This window comes from Protopterus annectens, chromosome 8.part0 (assembly GCF_019279795.1).
Source record: "Protopterus annectens isolate FY-2018-M chromosome 8.part0, PAN1.0, whole genome shotgun sequence".
Classification (NCBI taxonomy): domain Eukaryota; kingdom Metazoa; phylum Chordata; order Ceratodontiformes; family Protopteridae; genus Protopterus; species Protopterus annectens.
In genome coordinates, this window is record NC_056741.1 from 1968613234 (window position 1) to 1968637872 (window position 24639).

The 24639-nt window shown below is 37.4% G+C and overlaps 1 protein-coding gene across 1 annotated transcript in view; it reads left to right on the forward strand.

Annotated features, from left to right (window-relative positions):
- Positions 1-24639, forward strand: part of CCDC102A (coiled-coil domain containing 102A) — a 402094-nt gene that overhangs the window by 243393 nt on the left and 134062 nt on the right. Inside the window, exon 7 of the mRNA XM_044081499.1 lies at positions 18483-18653. Within this exon, the coding sequence (XP_043937434.1) occupies positions 18483-18653 (171 nt within the window). The remainder of the gene's footprint in view (positions 1-18482; positions 18654-24639) is intronic.

Below are 24639 nucleotides of genomic sequence, written 5' to 3' on the forward strand. Positions count from 1 at the left end.
GGGATACACTTCTGGTCTGGAGCATAGAGTCCCCATGTTGGTGATGATCAGGTCCAGTATGTTTTCCCCTCTTGTGGGAGTGGTAACAAGTTGTTCCATAGCATTTGAGTTTATAAATTCTAGGAACCTTTGGGCTAGGGTATTGGAGCTAGAGTAATGCTCCCAGTCTATGTTTGGGTAGTTGAAGTCGCCCAATATAATGGTGTTTGGAGAGACCTCCATATTTTCCAGTGTTCTCAGGAAGGCCGAGTGGGGTTCCTGGGTTAGGGAGGGTGGTCTGTAGCAGGCTATAAACTGGAAGGCAGTTTTACCCACTGTTAGTTGCACATGGATAGTCTCTGATGCTTCGTGCTGTACCACCAACCTGGAGGTGTGGGTATCTTTGACGAATATTGATACTCCCCCTCCTTTTGTGGGTCGCTCCAAGTTTTGGGGCTGAAAAGCATGGTAGGAGGTATAACCTGGTAGTGCTGGGGTGCTCTCGGGAGCCTTGAACCAGGTTTCTGTTACTGCACAGATATCGATGTTCTCCATGCTAAGGAGAGTTTCGAGTGCGTGCATCTTGAGGTTTAGACTTCTGGCGTTGAGTAGCATTACTCTTAGTTTCTTATCTGTTGTGATACCTATGGAGGTGGGTTTGTCTTTTGAGCCTTGCCTAAAAAAGGCACTATGGGGGTAGCAAGAGTCTTTGCCAATATCCGAAAGCCCAGGGGTGACACGTGCAAGCCGTCCCTAGCGAAGCATCGTGGCTTGTCGAGCGTGTCATCCCAGGCTAACAGGCATTGGATCCCCTTTGAATGACACCAATACTTAAGCCAATTGTTGAAATTGATCATCTTGTCTTCATATTGTGGCATCATTCTTTATAATCATGGTATAGAATTGAAATGGGAATATATGAATCATCTAGATCAGATGGGTCTTTATTGTCTTTAGGTATTACAGCCACTACATCTTTTTTCCAGGATGTGTGTGCCTCCTCCCTTTAAAATACTGTTAAACAAAACATCCTGATCTTTATCACTTTCTTCCCTCCTAAATTCAAACTTCCACCAAAATGTCATCTATTCAAGTAGAGTTTCCTATAGATTGGTTATACATCACCATTTTTGTCTCATATCCTCCTATTTTAACTGTTACTTGTTGAACCTTATCTGCCTCTAACCCTGGAATATTTAAGTCTTCCAGAAATATTTACTTTTGTACATTTCCCCACTTCTCTGCTTTATACATGTTTTCATAAAATTTCTAAAATATCTCTAATACCTATACAGGACCGCTGATCATTTTTCTTGTTATAGGCTCCCTAAATATGACAACAACCCTTTCTATGTTTTGCTGCCTAAGTCATTGTACCAAAAGGTTTTTGTGTTCTGTAGTTATTATGAAACAACAGAGCAATCTTTCTACACTCATACACATTATCCAGGTACTCCCTTACTTTCCCTTTAGTACTCTGCCATTTAGCTTTCTCTTGTTCTGAGAGATTCCACTTATTTTGTAATACTTTAACCTTTGTCAACCCCTCTAAATAATTTTCATCCCTTCTTAAAAAAGATCCCTTGTTTTTTTATTTCTATCCCATTTTTAAACTCCACTTTCATTTTATCCCACTCAATAGCTATAACTTGTGGAGTGCTTTTTATCTTCTCTTATAACTCCTGAATAATTTCCACTACCCATTCCTCTCTTTTTAACACATAAGCGGGGAAGTGCCATGTCTCATCTTTATCTTATTACCCTGCATTTTTATCTTGGTAATTATTGGCGTATGATCTGAAATAGTTATTGGATGTGTATCAAAGTTCTCAGTTAAATGGAATTGTTCTTGTGAAATATAATTTCTATAAAGTTTAGCCCAGTTATTGTACCTCAAGGAATAATATGTAAATTCTCTCTGAGTTCCTGCTACTGAATTCACATCTTTCATACCAAATATTTTCAAAAATTTGTTCAGAAATGTGTCGTCTTTTGTTATATTTCCATTCTAGGCTCCCCAGATACATCACCATTGTTGCAAATCAAACTCCAGTCTTCATCTCTAAGTAATATCTCCAGCTGAAAGGTGATTATTTCTCCCAAAATTTTTAAATTCCAAAATAGCAGCTTTAGGTGGAATATAAACATATGCCAGTGAAATCCGTATCCCTTGCCAGTAGCCCTTTACTACCACATATCTGCCATTGTTATTTTTTTTCCTCTTCTGTCACTACTGGAGCGCCTCTAGCAATTAACATGAATGTTCCTCTTTTCATTTGTCCCTGATATTCAGCAGAATATCCATCCTGAAATCCTTTTTTATCAAATTCACATGCTCAGTTCTTTCCAAATGTATCTCCTGTAGCATTACTATTTATACTCTGAATTTCTTAATATACGTAATTAATGCATTTTTGTCTATATCTGTGAGACCTTTCACATTCTGAGATAACATGGAAAGTGCTGCCCATTATGGTATGCAGTCATTAGTCCCACCTAGTATATATGGCAGCTTTTTATATCTCTAATTCCAACTTTTGTGATACATGTGCCCTTTAAAGTTTGGCAGGTTAATCTATTATGTAGTTTTTTCTTAAAGCCAAAAGAAGAAGAAGAAGAAGTTCAGAACTGGAAACTATGTCACATTTTGCACTATTTTTGTTTTAATAAAAACCATCAAACAAAAAATAAACACATCCCTAGAACACCTCCATAACCTATTTTACTTAATACAAACACATAAAAATAGTGAAATTTAACCCTCTTAATAGGAACATTTGTAGCAAATAGACAGCTTCTAAACCAGGCCCTAGTTAACCTGAAATTGAGGTTATACATGCTAAGATATATGCTACTGACTGTGCTTCTACTTACACTAATTGGTGTCTGTACATTTTTTTATCTTTAGTTCCCCTCCACAGTTGTGAAAGCTACTTGCATGCTTTCAGAAATCATTAACGTTTAGCCGTGAAGAAACCGGTGTCCTGTCTTTTATTACCCCATTGTCAACTTGCTTCTATGGAAAAGTAAGAGAAAAAAGAAAAATGTGTCCCTCTCTTACAGCTCAAAAGACAACCTGAAACATTTATTGCTAATAGAAAACTTTTCATTATATTGCGTGTTCTCATCTTTACTTATTTCCACTTAAAATTTGTTATTAGATTAAGTCAAGGTCTTAATCCAGGCATTCACCTTTGCAAAAGTAAGAAAAAATATGTCATACTTACATGTATTATGATCTGTGTATTTTTACACCCCATCTTCCACTTCAGCAACCCAAGATTACAGCCTATTAGCTTAAACATGTTTTTGCCTAGCTTTGTTTCTCTTTTTGCACTGTAATACCTACATTTCTTAATACCAAAAAAAGAGAAGAGAAAGTAAAAGGCATTTGTTTACTTTAACAGCTTGTCACATACAAGAACATTTAAAAATACTTTTCTATAAAATATGAAGTTTATATTCTGAAAATTTCCATGTTAAGAAAATAAATTGTTTCACTTACAGTTATCTTTTTCTTCCCCTCCCCTTGGAGTCCTTCCAAACATTAATGACATGAAGTGATGCAATCGCCTTTCAGTTCCTCAGAAGTTTAACAAAGTCAGCAAAAGACCACTCTTTCCACTTATTATTATACAGCAGTATTTCACAGATGTGATCGATGCTTTGCAGTCTCACATTTATTCTCTCATTTCGATGTTGCTTGTCTTCCTCCTGTTCATATGCATCTTGCAACTCCAGGTTCTGGTTCAGTTCTACAGTGCTCCTGATTCTTCTGGCCAACTCCTGTACTTTTCTTTGTCTCACAAGCATTTTTCTTTAGAGCAGTGGAAAGGATTTCACAGGCAAAGTCTCTCCATGTGCTTTATTATCATAACAATGAGAATTTGAGTCCCATTCTGTTTAATGGCTCATTTTTTGTCCAATAAATTTTTGCATTTCCTCCTTAATGTGTTCTACATCAAAAATGACTTTGATCCTCTAGGAAAAAATATTATGAAGACAGCTGGATACACCAACTTGAATCTCTGACCTGCCTATTAACATTCCCTGATTACTGGAATAAATCTGTTTATCTTCTACCTGGTCTGCAGTGAATGATCATTTTCACAAGTACTCTGTCTTCAACTTTTAATACTTTGCCCTCTAGCCATCAGTTTTGTCAGGTTCAACTCTTTCTGCTGGTAGGTTTGCATCATTACTAATAAGGGTCTTGGCTGCTTTCTCATGGCCATATTATGAGCATACACACCATGTGCCCTTTTAGTTAACAGTTCCTGCTGTGAAGTACCAGTCCAGTTTCTTATCTGTACCTTCATAAAATGAATACAGTGTGTTCCTTCCAGTTTGTCTGGTGCAGCTGAAATTCTCAGATTTTCCCTATGTGCTCCGTCCTCTAATTCTGCTAATTTTGAAACGTGTCTTCTTCAGCAGTCTGCCACTCTGCCAGCCTTTTCTTCATTTTGACCTCTGATTTTTGCAGTTTTATCAGTTCATCTGAATATCTGTTTAAAGCTACTTCCATTTTTTTTCATTCTTTTGTTATTTGAGTCCTTAAGTGTTTTGTTTATTTTAATCAGCTCTGAGCACATTTGACTTATTTTTTCCTCTCGTTTACTGGAAGTCATGCCTTGCACCCAAGCTGGAGCTTGAACTAACTTGTGCTGAACAGCTGCAGGATTCTTCCCAGTCAGTGTTTTCCCTTGACCTTTTCTAGTTGATTTTCTTTCAGGATCTCTTAGTTTTTTCTTTGCAGGCATCCAGGCTGTGTACTTACTAGTCAGTAGGTTCATAGTTCATAGTTCATAGTTTAGTACTAAGCTAACTGCCCTTGTGAGCCATTTTAAGTTTAGCCAATTATCCCTTGTGAGACTCAAACCCTGCACCTTGTGTTTATAAGGCAAACACCTTAGCCATTAAGCCACCCTCATTCATGCTGACAATATCTCTGTCTGCAGTTTCTCAATTTCTGTTTTCGCACTGGGAGAGCTGAAGTTAAGCTGTTGATCAGTGTGCAGCCATCTTGGAAGTAGGCCACATTACTCTTTGAGCAAATGCTTCACCTTTAATAAGTTTATCTATACTCCTTCAAAACCCTAGAAAAACCTTTTGGTTTTACACATTGCCTACCCCCAGAAATAAAAATAAATAAACAATAGCTAGGTTCTTTGCAGTTCAGATGTTTCATTGTGAAAACAAAAACATTATGGCTAGTGTAACATAATTCAGCTTGCTGCTGTTAAGTACACACTTACACCCCAAGAAGCCATATCATTTTTTTGCCAGCCATCTCACGAGTGTTTTCATGCACAGAGTGCCTTTAAATCCTACCCCAAAAAGGCAATCAGTTTCTGTGCACAACTTTGATGTTTGGAGGAAGATGAAAAACAGTGAGCAAATAATTTGCTTTAGTATGTTACACTTGAACATGTATACTCAAAACTTAATGCACAGTGGTCCATTATGATGAGCCATTTTTAAAGTGTGCATCACCTTTGACTATAAAATCAGCAGAATTATAATAGCACATTAACTTTTAACAAAAAGCTTCTTCTCCAGCAAAACATATCAATTATCATTCCCAGTCATGTAAGTGCCTTTCATTTCATTCTTCATCTCCCCTCCCAAAAAAAGATAACCACATTCTGTACACTTCTGATGACTGACATTGAGAAGAAAATTAAAATGTAATGCTACTGTTGGAAGCAAACATACATTGCTTACCAGCAAACCATATAATTTTTTGCCACTTATCAAGTAATGACTCTATACTTTCATATGTAGGGTGCGTCCGCATTCCTACCCAAAAGTTAGCTGCTTTCTGTGCACATTTCTGACATCTAATTGTGAGAAAAGTGAAAGAAACAATGACTATAGCAATTTACTTCAACATGTGGCTGTTAGACAAGTACAATCATCCCCTCCCTTCAAACTATTTGCATCAGTCGAATTTTCTTTTGTATTAATTCAAAGCATGCCCCAAAGAAAATAACCATTTTCTGTGCACATTTACAATCTGTGATTGTTCTGTGGAATGTGAAAGGCATAGTATCTTCAGTAAAGAATATCTAGTCATTATTCATAGACAAGTAGACAACCATTAGTCTCACCTGTATCACAACTGTTCTGTGTTTTCCCACATAACCTGCACCACTGCTTCCCTTCCTTCTGCACCTCCCCCCAAAAGAAAAACACGTCAGCAATGGTTACTTATAAAAAAAAAAACAAGTAATCTCCTTGGTATCCCCGAAGTCTCAAAACAACCAACTAAACAAGTGTAGTGGGTCCAAAAACAAAACAGTGTAAGAAACCTTTCTGTGTGGAAGATTTTCAGTCGATATATCTCTAGTTAATCACTGTATATTAATCAGATCAGACAAAAGTAGCAGAAGTAGTGAATTTAAACTCATCTTAAGTAAAAAAAAAAAATAATAAAAATATATAATTGTACAGAATTGCTAAGAATTCAAAAGTAATCCAAGCAAGGCAGGCAGTCTGTTTCCAGTCAAAAATCCTTTAAGTACACAGACAAGCGATCTAAGTAAAACAAAAATAGAGTAATAGTTTCATAAGCTAATGGTTACTTATAGTGAGCAAGGGGCGGTCTACTCAGGCAGTGTTGTAGGCTCACCTAACTTGTCTTCCGTTCCCCACAAATGGTACCATATAATCCCAGAGAACGTTTGTATCACTTTGGGAGTGTAGGAGCATAGCATCCCACAACACCCAGGGCAGACGTAATAGAATTTTAACAGACAAAGGCAGAGCCATTCTCAAAAACAAAGTACACAAAGGAGTTATGCCAGATTACTACAAGTAACCAATGCCACCACCTTTTACGTATCACACTGCCTTTAGGCTAGGCTGACTAAAGCCACAGAAGTCCTGAAACCATGGATAAAGTAGTGTAGTCACTAAAATCCAAATAGAGAATGCCACAATTAAGTGGAGATCACACAATACCATATAAAGGCCATTGCAGGTTTCCTGTACTTTAGTCTTTAAAGCTCTGTACATTTCTTCCAGCTTCTGTCTTTAAAAAAAAAAAATACATACATATATATATATATATATATATATATATATATGACTTTTTACTACTTCCAGCCTCTGTTATCCCAACTCAACATGTACCTTATTCTCCTTTTTCATATTTATAAATCATCAGCTTTGATTTACATGGATTTATGGACAAATCTTTAAGTATAACACTTTCTAAACATGCTGTCTCTTTCCTCATATTATCTTGTGTAGTAGCCAGGTCATCTGCAAACCCTATAACATGGTACAGGGCCCCTTCGTCTCAAGGTGTATCTTTACTCACCTCTTCTGTAAGCGCATAATACCATTGATTTAAATTAAGAACAACCAGCTGGCCAAGACACATACCTGTGTTGCCCTCTGTTTGTCTAAAAGTGACTTGTCAGATGTCCTTTCTTTGAAGTCTTTACTTTTGCAGATGTCTCATAATGCATTGCTGACAACATATCAATTAATGTTCTCAGGAACCTTAGTCTTTCCAACTCTATATGTAATTTATCAGTATTATCAAAGTCTGAATTGAAATCTGCAACTGACACACAAAGTATTTCAGCACTAGTCACCACATATATTTTCAGTATATTTGGCAAACAAACACATGCTTCTATCTGCATTTTGTTGGGCTGGTAAGAAAACTAAGGAACATGCAAAATATATAATTCCATTTGCTCTTTTGATTCTTGTAAAATAAGAGAAGAACATTTTGTAATAGTTACTAATAATAAGTTTTATGTTTTGTGATATCTATCCTGGCATTTTTTTGTGTAAGGGAATGAGTATTTCTCCTTTACATGAACCGAGAAAGGTCCTGCTTTTTAAGCATAACTGAAATTTTATAAGCAACAGCCATGGATTTAATAAATATACTTTATTATCAATGCTAGGCTTCCCGCTTACCTTTTAGTAAACTTCATGTACGTCTCTCTACATTCTTTGAATGTATTTTGTTGGCCAAATGACTCAAATCAGCCTTGGAATAATTTGCACACAACATGCTCTTTTTTAACACCTTTACTGAATTATCCTTTAAAGCATAGGCAAACATACATTTATATAAAAGAAAACAAATCATGTTAACATGTTCACATTTACAAATATTATACATCATATATATTTTTATACAATTATCATCAATCCAAAATTACATAAATTGATTAATTTCTGCCTTCCCATAAACCTCACTTCGTCTCCATAACATTATTCTGCATGTATTGTTGCTACAATTTCCATTTTTTTCTATGTACTTTGCTCCTATCCTTTTCAAAAGATCCACACACATATCTTGCTTTAGATCTTTTCCAGATTCATAACACTTTTTATGTAGAAATATATTGCCATGTTTTATCTAGATGCCTGTCTACTCTGGGAGAATATGCTGGTTTTATTAAATATCTCACATCAGAAATCCTTTGAATTTCCAGTTCTTAATATAGTAATTAAACATTTGTTCTATCTTTCCTTGGCAAAAGTAACTTACTTGCTTAATCAGGCCAAGTTAATTGTAAGTTTATTATATCATAATCATAAAAGTCCATTAGATCAGTATACCTAACTAATTCTAAGACCTGCACCACTCCAAGTTATTATTTGAATAGCCTTATACTTAGTCACTGCAACAGTGGATATAAAAAGTTTATACATCCATGTTAAAATGCCAGGTTTTTGTGATATAAAAAAGTGAGCCCACAATAAATCATTTCAAAACTTTTCTCACCTTTAATGTGACCTATAACCTGTACAAGTCAATGGAAAAACAAACAAATCTGTTAGGGGAAAAAATATAAAAAATAAAAATCGTACAATACACTGGTTGCATAAGTGTGCACACCCTTAAACTAATACTGTGTTGTGTGTGCACACCCTAAAACTAATACTTTGTTGAAGCATATTTTGATTTAACTATATCATTCAGTCTTCTTGGGTACACACCTGCCATCGATTAAAAAGACACTGATTAACCCCAAATAAAGTTCAGCTGTCCTAGTAGGATTTTCCTGACATTTACTCAGTTGCCTGCTACAGCAAAAGCCATGGTTCACAGAGAGCTTACAAAGCATCAAAGGGATCTCATTGTTGAAAGGTATCAGTCAGGAAAAGGGTACAAAAAAATTTCCACAGCATTGGATATACCATGGAACACAGTGAAGACAGTCATCAAAAAGTGGAGAAAATATGGGGCAACAGTGATGTTGCAAAGAACTGGACGTCCCTCCAAAATTGATGAAAAGACAAGATGAAAACTGGTCAGGGAGGCTGCCAAGAGACTTACAGCAACAGTGAAGGAGCTGCAGGAATTTCTGGCAAGTACTGGTTGTGTACTACATGTGACAACAATCTCCCATATTCTCCATATGTCTGGACTATGGGGTAGGGTTGCAAGACAGAAGCCTTTTCTTACACAGAAAAACATCCAGGCCCGGCTAAAATTTGCAAAACAATACATTGTCTCCCAAAAGCATGAGGGAAAATGTGTTATGGTCTGATGAGACCAAGGTTGAACTTTTTGGCCACAATTCCAAAAGGTATGGTTGGTGCAAAAACAACACTTCGCATCACCAAATGAACAGCATCCCCACGGTGAAGCATGGTGGTGGCAGTATCATGCTTTGGGGTTGATTTTCTTCAGCTGGAACTGGGGCTTTAGTCAAGGTAGATGGAATTATGAACAGTTCCAAATACTAGTCACTTTTGGCCTAAAACCTTCAGGTGTCTGCTAGAAAACTGAAGATGAAGAGGAATTTCACCTTTCAACATGACATTGACTTCAAGCATACATCCAAATCAACAAAAGAATGGCTTCACCAGAAGAAAATTAAAGTTTTGGAATGGCTCAGCCAGAGCCCAGACCTAAATCCAATAGAAAATCTGTGGGGTAACCTGAAGAGGGCTGTGCACAAGAGATGCCCTCACAATCTGACAGATTTGAAGTGCTTTTGCAAGGAAGAATGGGCAAATATTGGCAAGTCAAGATGTGCCATGCTGATAGACCCTACCCAAGAAGACTGAATGCTATAATTAAATCAAAAGGTGCTTCAACAAGGTATTAGTTTAAGGGTGTGCACACACAACAAAGTATTAGTTTTAGGGTGTGCACACGTATGCAACCAGCATATTGTACATTTTTTATTTTTTATGTTTCTCCCCTAACAGATTTGTTTGTTTTTCAATTGAATTGTACAGCTTATAGGTCACATTCAAGGTGGGAAAAGTTTTGAAATGATTTATTGTGGGCTCATTTTTTTATATCACAAAACACTGGCATTTTAACAGGAGTGTGTAGACATTTTATACCCACTGTATATAAGAAAATTCATGCTCTAGAATTCATTACTTTATTGGCCTACTGAGTAAAGAAATTTGCTACCACTCCATACTTGTACCTCGCCTTCACAGTGAGGAAGAGCAAAAGGAGAGCAGGAGGAGGATGCAACAATTAAGTAAAACAGGACAGCATGTTTGTTATTTTAGTGGAGGATTTCTTCTGTCGGGCCTTATTGAAAAGATTCAGCAATCAAATTTACTTTATTCCTCTTTTCCATGCAATGGTTCAGTGGAATTGAAAGTGAAACGGCCCTTCATTTCTGTCAGTCAGTGACCTAAAAAAAACGTCACCTGAGCCCTATGCTACCAGCTATGGATCTACAAGGTTTCTAACTGATGTATTTAGCTTTTCATCATTTCCATCTTTGGATACTCCAGCCATTTGCCAGTTCCTTGTTCTGTGCTTCAGTATGCTGCATTGGATTTACTCATGTTTTAAGGGTATCCCACCTAAACTCATTGTCTACCTTATGCAGGACATTGCATGTTTTCTCTGCTTTAAACAGCATTTGTCTTCAGAAAAAAATCAAACTCAAATATGTCTGATTTTTCACTGCTGCCATATACCGCCAGCTGCGGATTTACAAAGTTTCTGAGATGGTTAACTTCTCATCACGTCATCCTTGTATACTTCAGCCATTTGTCAATTCCTTGCTTCCTACTTCAATGCACTCCAAGATCTCGCTAACAGATGTTAATGGCCTCCTTTGCCTGCTTCTTCCTTCTTCTATACTATGAACCAGAAACCATCAGTTTTCTTGAATAATCCACTTTTCTTGTATGATATACAGCCACTTTTTACAAAGTTGTGTTTTGTGCTGTTTAGAAGCGTTCTATTGATTGTCCACTAGTGCAGTGATACCAAACCTTCAGATGTAAAGAGAAAAGGCTTGTTTATAAGTGTCATTGGTACGTAAACAAAATAAATCTTGAGAGGCACTTCTACTAAACATTTGCTTTCACTAAATTAGATTTAAACAAATGTCAGCGATAATGACAGACATGAACACTTGATGAGTAACTGAACAGGCAACACTAATGTTCTGGTAGTAGCAGTCACATGAAATAAGAAAGTCATCCAGTCGTTTATGAAAATCTAGTTTGCTTAAGCAGACTTATTTGTACTAATACTTTTGCCATGTGCATTGGGAATTTTAAGCTGGAAAGTAGGGTTAAATGTTTGGTGGTGTTGGCTAGAAAGTTTGGAGGAAGTATGGTAAGGAAATGCAAGGAAGTATAGGTTAAGGGGGAAGGGGGTTTATATAAGGCTGAGAATTAAGAGGCTGGTCTCTTTAGGCATGGGTGTAGTAGTGCCAGTTACCTATTCCCAAGCGACCAGACTTGATGGTTCAGGTAGAGGTTTTGTGTAGCCAGAAAGTAAGCAGGTCACTTTTATAGATGTAAGTGGTAGGTGTCAGCTTAGTTTGTTGTTTTCTATAATTACAGTTTAAGAAATTGTAATATTACCTCTCATATTTAGTTGGGGAGATAAGGTAGTTTTGGTGTAAGCATCGGTTAAGGAATAGGCATTTTCACTGGGAATTTTTTTTTTATTTTAATTTTCCAGTTCCTTGTTGGTGATGCTGAGCCAGTTTGTAGTGTGTAGCATAATTTAACTGCGCCAGTAGTGGCTAGTGTGATACTATGGATTGTTTGTGGCACCAGGCTGCCACAATAATATTTTGTTTCTTCAGAACTGCAAAAAGTTTCTGCTTGTATGGTTTCAGCCATTATAGTTTGGCACTGAAAATAAGTGCAGAGTACAAGTGAGTTAAACTGCATTTGGGTCAGTGCGATTATATGCTCTAATTCGTGCAGCCAGGGCAGATGGCTATAATGGGAGTTTAGCTTGTGGTTCACATGCTGTGTACTTCAATTTGCAGTGCTTGGTAGTAATCCCAGTCAGAGGATTATACTGAAGTGCAGTTGGTAAGGTAATGCCATTATGAATGGGTGGTGATGGCCTACCTCATCCAGTTCAACATTTGCCACAGTTTGTGTGGTGGACATACAGTCCCTGGGGGGGAGAGGTGTTAATATTTTAATTTGCTGGTGTTTTTAATAGCTGTTTCTTATTAATATGGGTTTCTGTAAGAAGCTGATGGATAGCCAAGGAGATAATTATCTGGTGAGATGAAAAGGGGGCTTTGTAAGGTTCTTTTTTTTTTTTAAGGCAAGGGAGGGGGTAGAATTGCTCATGTTGTAGTCTAACATATTTTGTCTTTTCCAGGATGATTGATGTTGCCTCATTGAAATATTGATGTGCCAACATTGTGGCTCAAGCATTGTTTCAGGAGGTAGCAGCATTTGAGCACTCTGATCCTGGTTAAGTGGAGAGTCAAAAAATCAAAGGGGAGCATGCTGATACTTGGCTTGGTAACATGGTGAATAGAGCGGGGGGCAGAGATGAAGTGGTTTGACTGATACTGATCTTAGTAATTGTTGGTCTTTTAATGTTGGTAAATGCATGTGGCTGAATTGTCATTTTAGAAACATCTGTTCAATTTCTGGCGAAGCTCATGGAACAGTGATTTGCTGGCATAAGGACAGTGTGAGGGGAGTGGTGCTGTCAGGTAGCAATAAGCCTCATTTGGCAGGAGCAAACAATGGTAGAGGTAGGGTAAATTTTCCAAGAACTAGGGGTAATGGGTCCTTTTGGGGGCATTTTGAAAGGGCAGATTACACATACCCCCATTAATGTGGCAGTTTCGCATCATTAGTTAGACAACTATCCTGATTGGGTAGTTGCAGAAGAGCTAGTTTCAGGTTTTAAATCAGGTTTTAGTATAAAATCACAAGTTAAGGGTAGTCAAAATATCCTTAACAGTTGAAGTCAGTTACTACCAAGGAGGATATGGCTATTTTTTTATTGCTCAAAAAAGTGGAAGGTGGTAGGGTGCTGGGTCCTTTTGAAGATCTACCTTTTAAGCAGTTTTGCCTTTGTCTTTTGGGTTTGGTACCAAAGAAAAATAAGGTGAATTTCAAAGAATTCAGCACTTTTCTTTTCATAAGGATGGATCTGTCAATGATCACTTTGACGGGCAAGTTGCAAGGGTACAATATGCCTTACTGGAAGATGCAATTAGAATTATCAAAGGTTTACAGGACCTGTGATTAGTTAAATTAGATACTGAGTTGACATTTCACCTTACTACCCATTAATGAAGCAGATTAGCAATTGGTAGGGATGGGTTTCAGGATAAAATTTATTTTGATAAATTGATACCTATAGGATGTTCTGCAGCTTGTGACACTTTCAAGAAATTTAGTATGGCTTTTCAATGGATATGAAAGAAACAGTCCCCAAGGCATTGAGTGGTGCATTATTCAGATGATTTTTTGCTTACTAATGAGGGCAGATGGGAGACCACAGATGCTAAGAGCTGGTTCATTGCTTTGTGTACAGAGGTATTAATGCCATTAGGAGATGAAAAGATGGAAGGTCCTTGTAAAAGGTTAACTTTCTTGAGTTTAGAAATTAATGCAGCACAAGTGCTATTTTGTTTGGCTTTGGTAAAAAAAATCATCAAACTGACAGACAGAGGTTTTTGTGAGCAAAAGGTGAGGAAGAGAGAGGTTATGCAACTACTGGGTTTATTGAATTTTGCATGTAGAGCGGTTGGTCCAGGTAGGAAATTTAACAGATCAGTGGCTAATCTGCTTGGGGGTAAGAAGCATCAGTGGGTATGTTGTCAAGAATGGTTAAACAAGATGCTAAGATATAGTTAAGGTTTTTGAATGATTTCACCAGGATTTCTTTTTGGTAGATGGTTGGGTCTCCCATGGAAAGTTAGGCTTGTTAATGGATGCGGCTTTAAGTGTTGGTATTTAAGCAATTTTTAAGGAACAATGGTCTGCTGTGGAATGGCCTGGTAACTGGCCAGAAGTGTGGAAGAGGGACATGGCATTTTTAAAATTGATGCTGATTTTGGCAGCTGTGCTAGTTTTGCAGGAGCAAATGAGGAACAAAAAGTAGTCTTTCCTTTAGCTAATGAGGCAGTAGTGCTGGTTTGATCCGGAAGCTGGCTGGATCTGTTTTGGCACAATTGTTACGGAAATTAGTTTTAATTAAGGAGACTAACATCACATTTTCAGCTGGACAAGTGCCAGGCAAACTAAATGATTTAGCTGATAGCCTGCCTACTTTTCATTTTGACAGATTCATCGATTGGCTCCGACTTCAGCCCTACGGTTAGTAGCAGTTCCAGATGAAGTCTGGACAATCAGCAGGATGTAGCTTATTGGCTAGTAGCACAGTCTTGGTCCAGGTCTATGAGAAGGGCTTAAAGTTCAGCTGCCTTTGTCTTTGCCTTTTCAGCAACAGCTTCCAGATGAGCAGAGGAGATGGTCTGAGAGTTTAGCGTGGCATTATGTGGTATACATATGAGGTTTGCGCTAAGTGTTATGCACGGTTAAAATGCATATGGCAGATCTTATTGCTGTTAGTAAGTTGTCAGGTTTGTGTTATGTTACCAAGCATTGGGGAGTTCTGAGGATGTTGAAAGGATGGGAAAGGGTGAGGGTTGCTGATTTTGACAGGAAACTGCTATTAGGTACATTGCTCTTAAGACTGCTTTTGGTAGATTTTCGAGTGGTTACTTGTGGTTATAGAGAATTTGTGCTGTTGTCCTTCTTTATATATTTGGGGGCCTTTAGGGGTCAGTGAATTGCTGGGTGGCTTGTATTGGTGGGATATTTGTATTATTTAGTCAGTGGTTGTTATTTAGCTAAACAGGTTAAGGTGGATCAAAAGGGTCAAGAACAAGAAGTCGTGCTACATGTGAATTCAAAACATTTATTGTATTTGGTAAGGTGGTGTTTGTTGTGGTCACACTGCTGAGGCAGTGTCTGCTTGTCAGTTTGTTTGAAGTGTATGCAAGACTTTGGTGTGTCAAGGCATTATGCCTGAGTGTTTTTGACACATTCTGTTTGGATAGAGAGGGTATCATACTTGGTTGTAGATGGTAGGTCATTTGAGGTGATAAAAAGAGCTAGAAGATGGGTTTCTGATGCATTTTTAGCTCATATTAGATGAGTTCAGTAAGTGTTTCAGCATTTATTGTGATTATTGTTACAGCCACAGTAAGACTGTAATTATTGGACATTCCTTTGTTTACTGGACAACAAAGCAGTCTATGATACAACTTCATGGATATATGTTAGCACATGACTTGTCGCAATGGGAAGTGATTTGGAGTGGTTTTAGAGGGATGTGTTGGCATTTGTCAGCTGGTAAGATTAAGGTGTTACATTTGTACAATCGTAATGTGAAATTAATGATGATTTATTTAGGGGGTAATGACTTGAGTGTTGTACCTAAGCGGAGGGTACAATCACAGATGGTGAGGGATTGGTAGTCTTAAAACAAATATTCTAGGGTTATGTTTGATTGGTCAGAGATAATACCTAGTTTGGTTTTGGATGCATGCCAGGAATTTTAAGAGTACTGAGTTAGCCTCTTGTTTTGTTAATCATAGGCTAGCACTGGCAGCTTTGTCTTTAGGTATCAGAGTTTTATTTCATTGTGATTTTGGGGACAGGGACCCAATATGGTTCAGACCAGACAGAATGCATCCGAGTGAGATGGGTCTTGATTTGTTTAATGTGAATGTATCCTGGTAGTTACAAGAAATGTTGCAATGTAATGGAATTAGGTTGACTATGGCAGAAAGGGGAAACAGTCTGTGTTGACAGGCTGGTGGGCAATTTTAGAAGGGTCTTAGAAAGTGATGCCTCTATTCCTTCTTTCTTTGTGGTATGGTTTAGGTGCAAATTAAAGTGGGCAGTGACAGAGGTTTTACACTGCTGGCTATTGTAGTGGTGAATGGTTCAACACTGCCCTAATTCTTTAAAATGTACATAATGTTATGATTTTTATGAAATGTTTAAAATTTCATTTGTTTTGTTTCTTGTTATTGAATGTTAAATAAACTAGTCACATTGGCATAATTGGTTTTGTTATTGTATTGGGCAGGGGTGTTGTGCAGAACTATACTTTTTAAAAAAATATTCATGGAAAATCTTGGAAAACCTGTAAATTCTGAGTCTTAAAACCGTAATAATGATAATAATAATAATAATAATAATAATAATAATAACAATAACTTTGATTTTGCACTTCTAACATCTTGCAAATACATATCTAGAAGATGATTCCTTAGATTTATTATCCCACCCTGGCAAAGTTCTGAAGCACAAGTGATTGACATTTCAGTTCATAACTTTGGGAAATTGTTGTTAAAGCTGTGTTGTGCAAAGTGACATTTGTTGCAAGCTATAGGTAACAGAATGCCACCTCTGTGTGACAAGATGGAATCACTAAAGCTGCTTGTACAAAATTGAGTCACATTAGTCATAAGTAGATGATCTAGCTAAACATATATAATGCACTTTACTGAACTGCAAATAGTGAATGCCTAGGCTGCTCTAATAAGCTTTTAACATTTCATGGATGAGTATAAAAAGAAGAAACAAAGAAGTAACTGTAACACTGTATGACACAAAGACCCAATCCAATGAATGTGCTGTTCCCCCAACACTTCAGACAAAGTGTAGTAAACAAGGAAATGAGACAGTTTATAGGAGATGCTAATGTTTTACCACTGCCAAAGATTTCTGAAGAAGTAACTTAACGTGTGCTATGACTTCACTGATGTGCATATATGAGTACACATGCAAGCATGCAGATATCACCCGAAGTAAGGAAGCATTTAATGAATACTGTAAAGTAGGCTGGGGCAGACCTATGTATGTATTTTTTAGCTGCATGTTTTTTAGCGTCCTGTTTTCTGCTGACCATCACCTCCTGGTAAGCTGTTGGCCCATTCATTCCTCATGGAATGCAAGCCATTCCTAGCCAATTGATTCCCTATGAGGTGACATTTGATCATGAAGCATCTTTCTGGTAGCCATTAGTGCATTTTTGATTTTGTGACTGAACCCCAAGCCATGGCTGTGAAGTGGGCTTCTGCATCAGCAAAGATCTATGCTCTTGCCATCTGTGCTCTTGGTACAGACACATGTCAACTCCCTGACATACATGCCGAAGGGCAACTGTAATGGCTTGAGCAGAACCTCCCCCCTCCAGTCCTGTTCATAGAGGAATTGGCTATACCACTCTCCTGGACCACTAAGCCACTACAGGGGGAGGAGCCACCACAACTCTCCCTCCCTTCTGACCAGGTGAGCACACCAACATAAGTTGTGTATCTCTCTCATTCACCTCTCCCTGGCTTTTCCACTCTCTCAAGCCACTAATAAAGCTTGGGCCATTTGGATCACAGGCAAAGGTTTATCCCTCCACACCACAAAGCTGGGTCAGAGACCTAGATTTTTTAAAGAGTTGCTGAAGGCTGATGGGATTCATAAAGCTTTAAGCAGGGACATATGTCTTCAAACAACACAGTGGCACAGCAGATAGCATTGTTGCCTCACAGCAAGAGGTTCACTGGTTTGATTCTCAGCTGCTGTACCTTTTTTGCAGAGTTTGCATATCTTCCTTTTATTTGCGTGGATTTCTTCCAGGTGCTCTAGTTTCTTCCCACATTCCAAATACATGCATGGGTGGATTGGACACTCTAAATTGGCCATAGGTGTGAGTGTGCTTTTGAGTATGTAGTGTTGAAGAACTACCATGGCAGGGCTAGCCACCTGGCAATGTAAACCTTGACTGTAGATGCTTGCTGCTGTTAAAGTGACACCCCGACCCCTTGTGTAAAAATGGGAAAAAGGGGTTGTGGATGGATGGATGGATATGTTTTCAAAAACATAACTTAAAACTGATGGCACTTATGAAACTTAAGTTAAATGTTAGAAAACATGTTAATGTGGAAACAGATATGCGGCTTTTAACAGTCCATCTGGAAAGGCAATGGACTCAGCAGTTGCACTGAGATTTAAAGTGCATGGGGAAGGTAGGAAGCTGCTTCTGTTATTGCAGCTGGGGCTGCAGCTGTCTAAGATGAGGTGCTAGTAATAGTGCCTTGGGCTGTAAAGACATGACCAGACTGGGTGGGACAAGAGGTCTTCACTTTCCCAAAAATATATTCTGACATAGCTTTAAAGCAACATGCAAAGACATGTGGACATGATCTGCCTCATAATACGGTAACCTATTCCTTTTGTTTGCTTGTGTTTTCTAGGAACTAGCAGATCTGAAACATGCGCATACAAAGTTGAAGAAACAGTATCAGGAAAAGATGGCAGAGCTCTCTCATGCAAATCGAAGGGTGGAACAGCATGAGACTGAGGTGAAGAAGCTGCGGTTGAGGGTGGAAGAATTGAAGAAGGAGTTGGCTCAGGCTGAGGATGAAGTAAGTCCTTGTCAGTGTGATGTGAAGCATCTCTGTCTCTCTCTGTCTCTGTATTCTTCACAGAATAAAGCTGAACAAAGACCTGATATTGGTGGCTTAGTTATTTATATATCATGACCAGCATAACTCTTTTCTGATGAGTCTCATTGTCTCTATCCTGAAATACAAAATGGTCTTTTGAACAGCTTATCTGCTTAATGTTTACATACCTTTACACTAAATGTATCCTTAGCTTTACTTTTGTAGGTAGTTCTGTATTCTAGCTTCCTCTTATGAGACATTCATTGAGATCCCATGCTTACCAGGCTGGTGGGAAGTTTGATGCAACAGAGTTCTGTCTTAGACCCATTGCTTTATTGGGTTATTCTGTTTTTTATAAGAATATTTTATTAATTTTGCATATTTACAATACATACACAGAAAGGAAAAAAATCAACATCACTTATTGTTATACAATGATAGGAATGCACTGAATCATCAAGGTAATTTTATACAATTAACACACTGAGTCTTGATATTTCAATAGCAACATTTCAAGATTATCCCAAAGCACTAAATGTCTTAGTATGACATATAGAGCTTACTCTGATCCCTTCTTTTTCAGTTTTACATAGTACTGATATTAAATTTAAAAATCCTTTGAAAATAGGAAGTGAGTTCGATTTCCAATTTTTCATAATAACTTTTCAAGCAACTGCCAAGAGAGCCCAAAGCATGTTTTTGCTGTTTGGCTTTTACAGATAAAGGACATAAAACATTAATTAGTATTCCTGATCTAATTAAAGAACAATTATCACAACACAACCCCTTAAAAACATATTTATCTCTTCCTGATATACATTTAATTTTTCACAATTGATAAGTATGTATATCCAATCAGCTTTTACATCTTTACTATATCTCCAACAAACTGAAGAAGTCATTTTACTAAATTCAGATTTCATAGGGAATAGCAAACATTCTATGTATATATTTCCACATAAAAATGTTGCAGTATAAACTTGAAGAAATTTGACTAACCAGTTTAAGTAACAAAGTTTTAGTCTTACCATCTATTGAGTCACTTAATCCACTACTGTCTAAAAAGTTCCAGAATTTGTATCAGAATTAATATTATTATTTATAATTAACTTATATAACTTGGATAAGCTTCCTTTGAAGTTCAATCTGCCTTTGATGATAGCATTCATATAATGGGGGGAATAGTGTTCTGTTCTTCTTCACTTATTTTATCTACAAATTCAGCTTATGTTCTTTCATTAAAATATTCATGGGGACTTACCTTTTCTGTTTTCAAAGCAATCAGACCATAATACTAATCGAGTCTTTTTTTAGTAAATTCATTTTTGCATTGTTCTGAGTTTCCTTAAATCTAGAGATGTGTGCAATGGGAAAGCACAACAATTTCCATGTTGATATTAATGGAGTTTTAAAAACATATGTGTTAACTGTTTTAAGAATTGACTTCATATATACAGAGTATAAAGATTGAAATTAATTTCCTTCTAGGGTAAATTTTGTTAACCAGATAAAAGGATTGTTACATATTTCTAATTTAAAATATTTAATAAACTTATAAGACTTTAGTATAATCTGCTCATGGATGGGTTTCCATTGAGCAGTATAAGCTGAGTCTGTCCAGAGTATAATAGAGTTAAAATTTGCAGCAATAGAATAAGACTCTACATCTGGAAAGCTAATACCTAATTCCTCCTAATTTTAGTTTTCCTATTGATGTTCTTGTTGATTTAAATACTGACAGGGATTCATAAATGTTACCACAAAGTGAAGACTACATATGCACTTAGTGTAATCTTTCGGAGTGACTAGAAAGCACAACAAATGTGATAACAATTTTCTTGAATACATATTATATACACTTAGTGTATGCTTTATTGAATCTTCCATGTTAATAATTTTCCTTTCAGATTTATTATTAATAATCTTACATCTCAACAGATTTTTTATTTCTAAATATTTTAGTTCTTTGCTTTCCCAGTTATATTTATGTTTATCTTTAAACTTACAGTCTATTAATTGATTTCAATCTAAAGTTTCAGTATTATTATTATTACATTTCAGGATTGATACTTCTTAAGTCTTTTTAATTTCCTCATTTATTTCTCTGATTGAATAATTTAAATATCATATAGTTGGTAAAATATCATCTGCAAAAAGCTGTATTTTCAATTGACAATCTCTCTTAATTGAGAATCCATTACATTTTTCATTGCTTCTTATACTGTTAGCTAAGTTATTAGGATATTCTTGTTGGGCATTACATATCAGCATAGAATAGCAGGAATGTGTTAAACTTAAATGAGTTCAAAAGGCTTATGAATAAGTTAGGAGAAACTGTAACACAAATTACCTTGAGGGGTGTTGTCTAGGCCAGTATAGAGGAGGAGTATGCCTTGAGGGTAATTATTTCTCTATGGTTGTTCTACCCTGCTTTGTGTGGAAGGACTTGATAGAAGAATCAAAATACTTAGCTGGACTGTAGGAAGTGATTGGATTCTGGAAATGTTTCATTTTATTGAACATTCAAAATGAACACTGAGTTAGGAGTAGGACTCAAGTAAGATCCAGAGAACCAATGAACAGTTTAAGCATCCAGGAATATGAGGATATGTCACATGCTGTGAACATAAAATAAAAGAGGAACTGTAGGAAGCAGTCTTAACCAAGGACATGTAGATTTGTTAAGGCTGATCTGATCACAAGTTGGTGAAACAGATTTATTGATTTTCCAGTTCATTGACTTTTCATATTATTGTGAGGTATACATTGAAAATGTGATGAAGCATGCTGTGCTCATTTAAGATGGTTGCAGAGTTGTGCAGTCAGGGAGTTAGCATAGTGAGTGAGCTGGAATAAAGGAGGCACCCTTTGTAACTTATTTCTCTTTTATTTCATTTTTATGTTGTTTTGGAAAAACAAATAAATGAGTAATTTTTGTTTGCAATGGTATACCTGTAGACATGTGATATGCAATTTGTGAAGGTTTGATTGATTAGTCTGACTAGTTCTGAACCTGTAGAACTCTAAAAGGCAACATGGGTGACATTTAACTGAAGTGAAGTGGTGGTGGGTGACAAGGGAAAAGATTATTGTTTGGCAGTATAGGCTGGAGATGCTCAGGACAGAAATGAGGGAAAATGTCTTTATGGGAAAGAGTGGTTTCATCAGAAAGACACTGAATCAAGACTAATTTTGGTTTAGACAATCAACCAAGAGGTTTTGGGGAGGTCTGATGGAACCACAGTATCTACAAAAATCCCACTTAGTAACATATAGAATCCCTACCCCAACAAGGTCAGGATAAGTAGAAATAACTGACATTTGCCACATGACTGTAGAGTAACTGAGGTAGATAGCAAATGTTGGAGGTGTGATGGGGAAGTAAGAGGTAATTGGGAACATATGTTCTGGGAGTGCAGTGAGTTGGCAGACTTTAATGATTAATATTGAGATGCACTGTCGGAGATGCTGGGTTGGCAGATTGGTGTGATGAGGGTATTGATTTTTCTGAGCTGTGATACAGAATCGGAATTGCCTAGACATGGTGAGGCCTTGCTGTTTCTAATTATGGTGGCTGCCAAAAAAACAGTTACTAGAAAACAAAATCAAAATCTAAAAGAACTATATTAGAAGTAGTGAATATAGTAACAGAGAAATAACAACTGGAACTGAGATCTTTAGAAAAAAGGTAGGAGCAGACTACATAGGAACGAATGGGAATTATGGGAACAATACATACAGGGGAGGAGTGAAGTATAAGAGAAGGCAGGACTTAAATGAGCTATACAATGTATAATGTTTGCAACTGGGAGTGTGTCAGTATGGTTTGCTTTCATTTATATAAATGTATGCTTGCTTATGTCATAAGTGATGATTAAAAAAGGGGCAGGAATTGAAAAATGTATATAATGTTGCTTAGGTTATATGATGTATAGCAATATATGTGAAGCATAATGTTTGTTAATTTTAACTTGCTAATTCAGTTTGATTACTTTTACATAAATGTAAATGTGCCTATGTCACAAATGATAATTACATAAAGGTGTTTAAAAAAATCTGTAGGTGTCTGAGAAAGGTCTGGATAACATAACTGAGGGCTGTGACTGTGGATATCATTCCACTCAGATGGACAGCTTCCTCTACTTAGAAGTACAGTTCTGCTGAATGGAAATCTTCCTGTCTGGTTAAGTCACTTCTGACATGGCATTTGGAATTATGGTGTGATCAGAGGGTGATGAGAGAGGGTCTAGAACAGGACCCAGGTACTGAGGTGAAAGCATTTCTCACTCCATCTGTGGAGGATAGCCTTGGCCAGGACAGGGAGAGGTTTTTGAATAGCTAGGGATCTAACAGCCTGAAGTCATACCTTTCTTTGTCATCAAGGGACAGTAGAAATTAACATCAGCCTTTTTTTTTCCTGAACTTTGAGATTTTTATTTTATTTAGTTATTTAACATTTGTTTTCCAGGAAAATCCAACTGGGACAGAGCCCATTTTCAGCAGAGGCCTGGGAAGAAACCCTCTAGATACATGTTTTTGGAATGTAGGAGGAAACCCATATGAATGCATGGAGGACATGCAGACTTTACACAGAAGACACCCCAGCTGAGAATCGAACTGGAGAACCTCCTGCTGTGAGGTGACAATGCTAACAGCTGTACCACTGTGCCACTTTCAGATAAGATATAGGATCAGTGGGAAATGCATACCATGCAGGATGGTGTACAAAAATCTACCACGCTGCAGGATGAGGAATTCTTCCACTACCACCACCTCCCCATTTCTCTCCTGCACTAAAGGAAATAAGAGAAAGAATGCTTTTTCCTGGTTAACAGCAAGTTACAACTGTCAGGAAGATTCAAACTGGACATATCCTCTGTAACTCCCACTTTGTGAAATGGCTAGATGAGAAGCTTAGGGAGTCTACCAGCAAGTTAATTTCTCCTGAAATGAGAGCCAGTGACAGAAAGATGCCTTTCTCTGTGGTCTACTGTCTGGCACATGTATGCCCCCCCCACACACTGGAACTACTATTGCATGGTCACTTATTTTATTTTAGATACATATCAGTGGATTAACTTGATGACCAAATAAGAAGTGACTGCAAAAACAGCTTTATCTACAAGACCTTCAAGTCCAGGGTTCAGTACCATTGCCCATAGGTCCTACTGGTTTGTATGAACCTTCTTCTCTAGGAAAGATTGTTATCCTCGAACCATGTGAGAGGTAAGACCTGCCCACCCTGCCTGTGAAGCATCTATCATCAGGACCTTTGATGATTTACACCCTCAGGAAATATGTAACTGCCTAGTGAATCTGTTGTCATGGAAAACTTGCAGTTCTTTACAGGAATTACCTCCTCAGGAATAGAAGCAACTAAGAATATGGGAACCACCAAGACTAGAAGTGACAGTAGGGTCTGAATGTTGAAAATGCACTGTGCCCTTACCTAGGCTACCAGTGTTGTGAATTCCTTGGCCCTATTCACATGCAGGAGCTGTCAACACTGGAGTATGTCCACTTCTGTGTTTACGAAGGCAGTTCTCTGAAATGAAATTAGTGAAGATTTCTCCCAGTTTATGCTTGCCTTCAAGGATTGCTACCATGGGAGTACCCCCTGAAGGGATGCCACTAGGATATTCCACAATAAGGCAGCATGAATCCAGTGTTTCAGATAATGAAACATATTGAGTTCTTCCTGGAAGGCCAATGGTGAAAAATGAGAGAATTAAGACTCATTCTTAGATGTATGAGTAGATCATAGGGAAACCCATTTCAGGTGATGCTGGGTATCCACACTTGAGCCCTGGTTGATGACATCCATTCATAATTAAGATTTCTGCTAAACTTTTATTCAACATAACACAGGTAGAGACCTGTAGCATCATCATGCTTCTGCTGCCTAGATACACCTGGTGGGTCACTGCATTATTCCTCTGCTATAAAACAGCCTGCAAGGTGATTA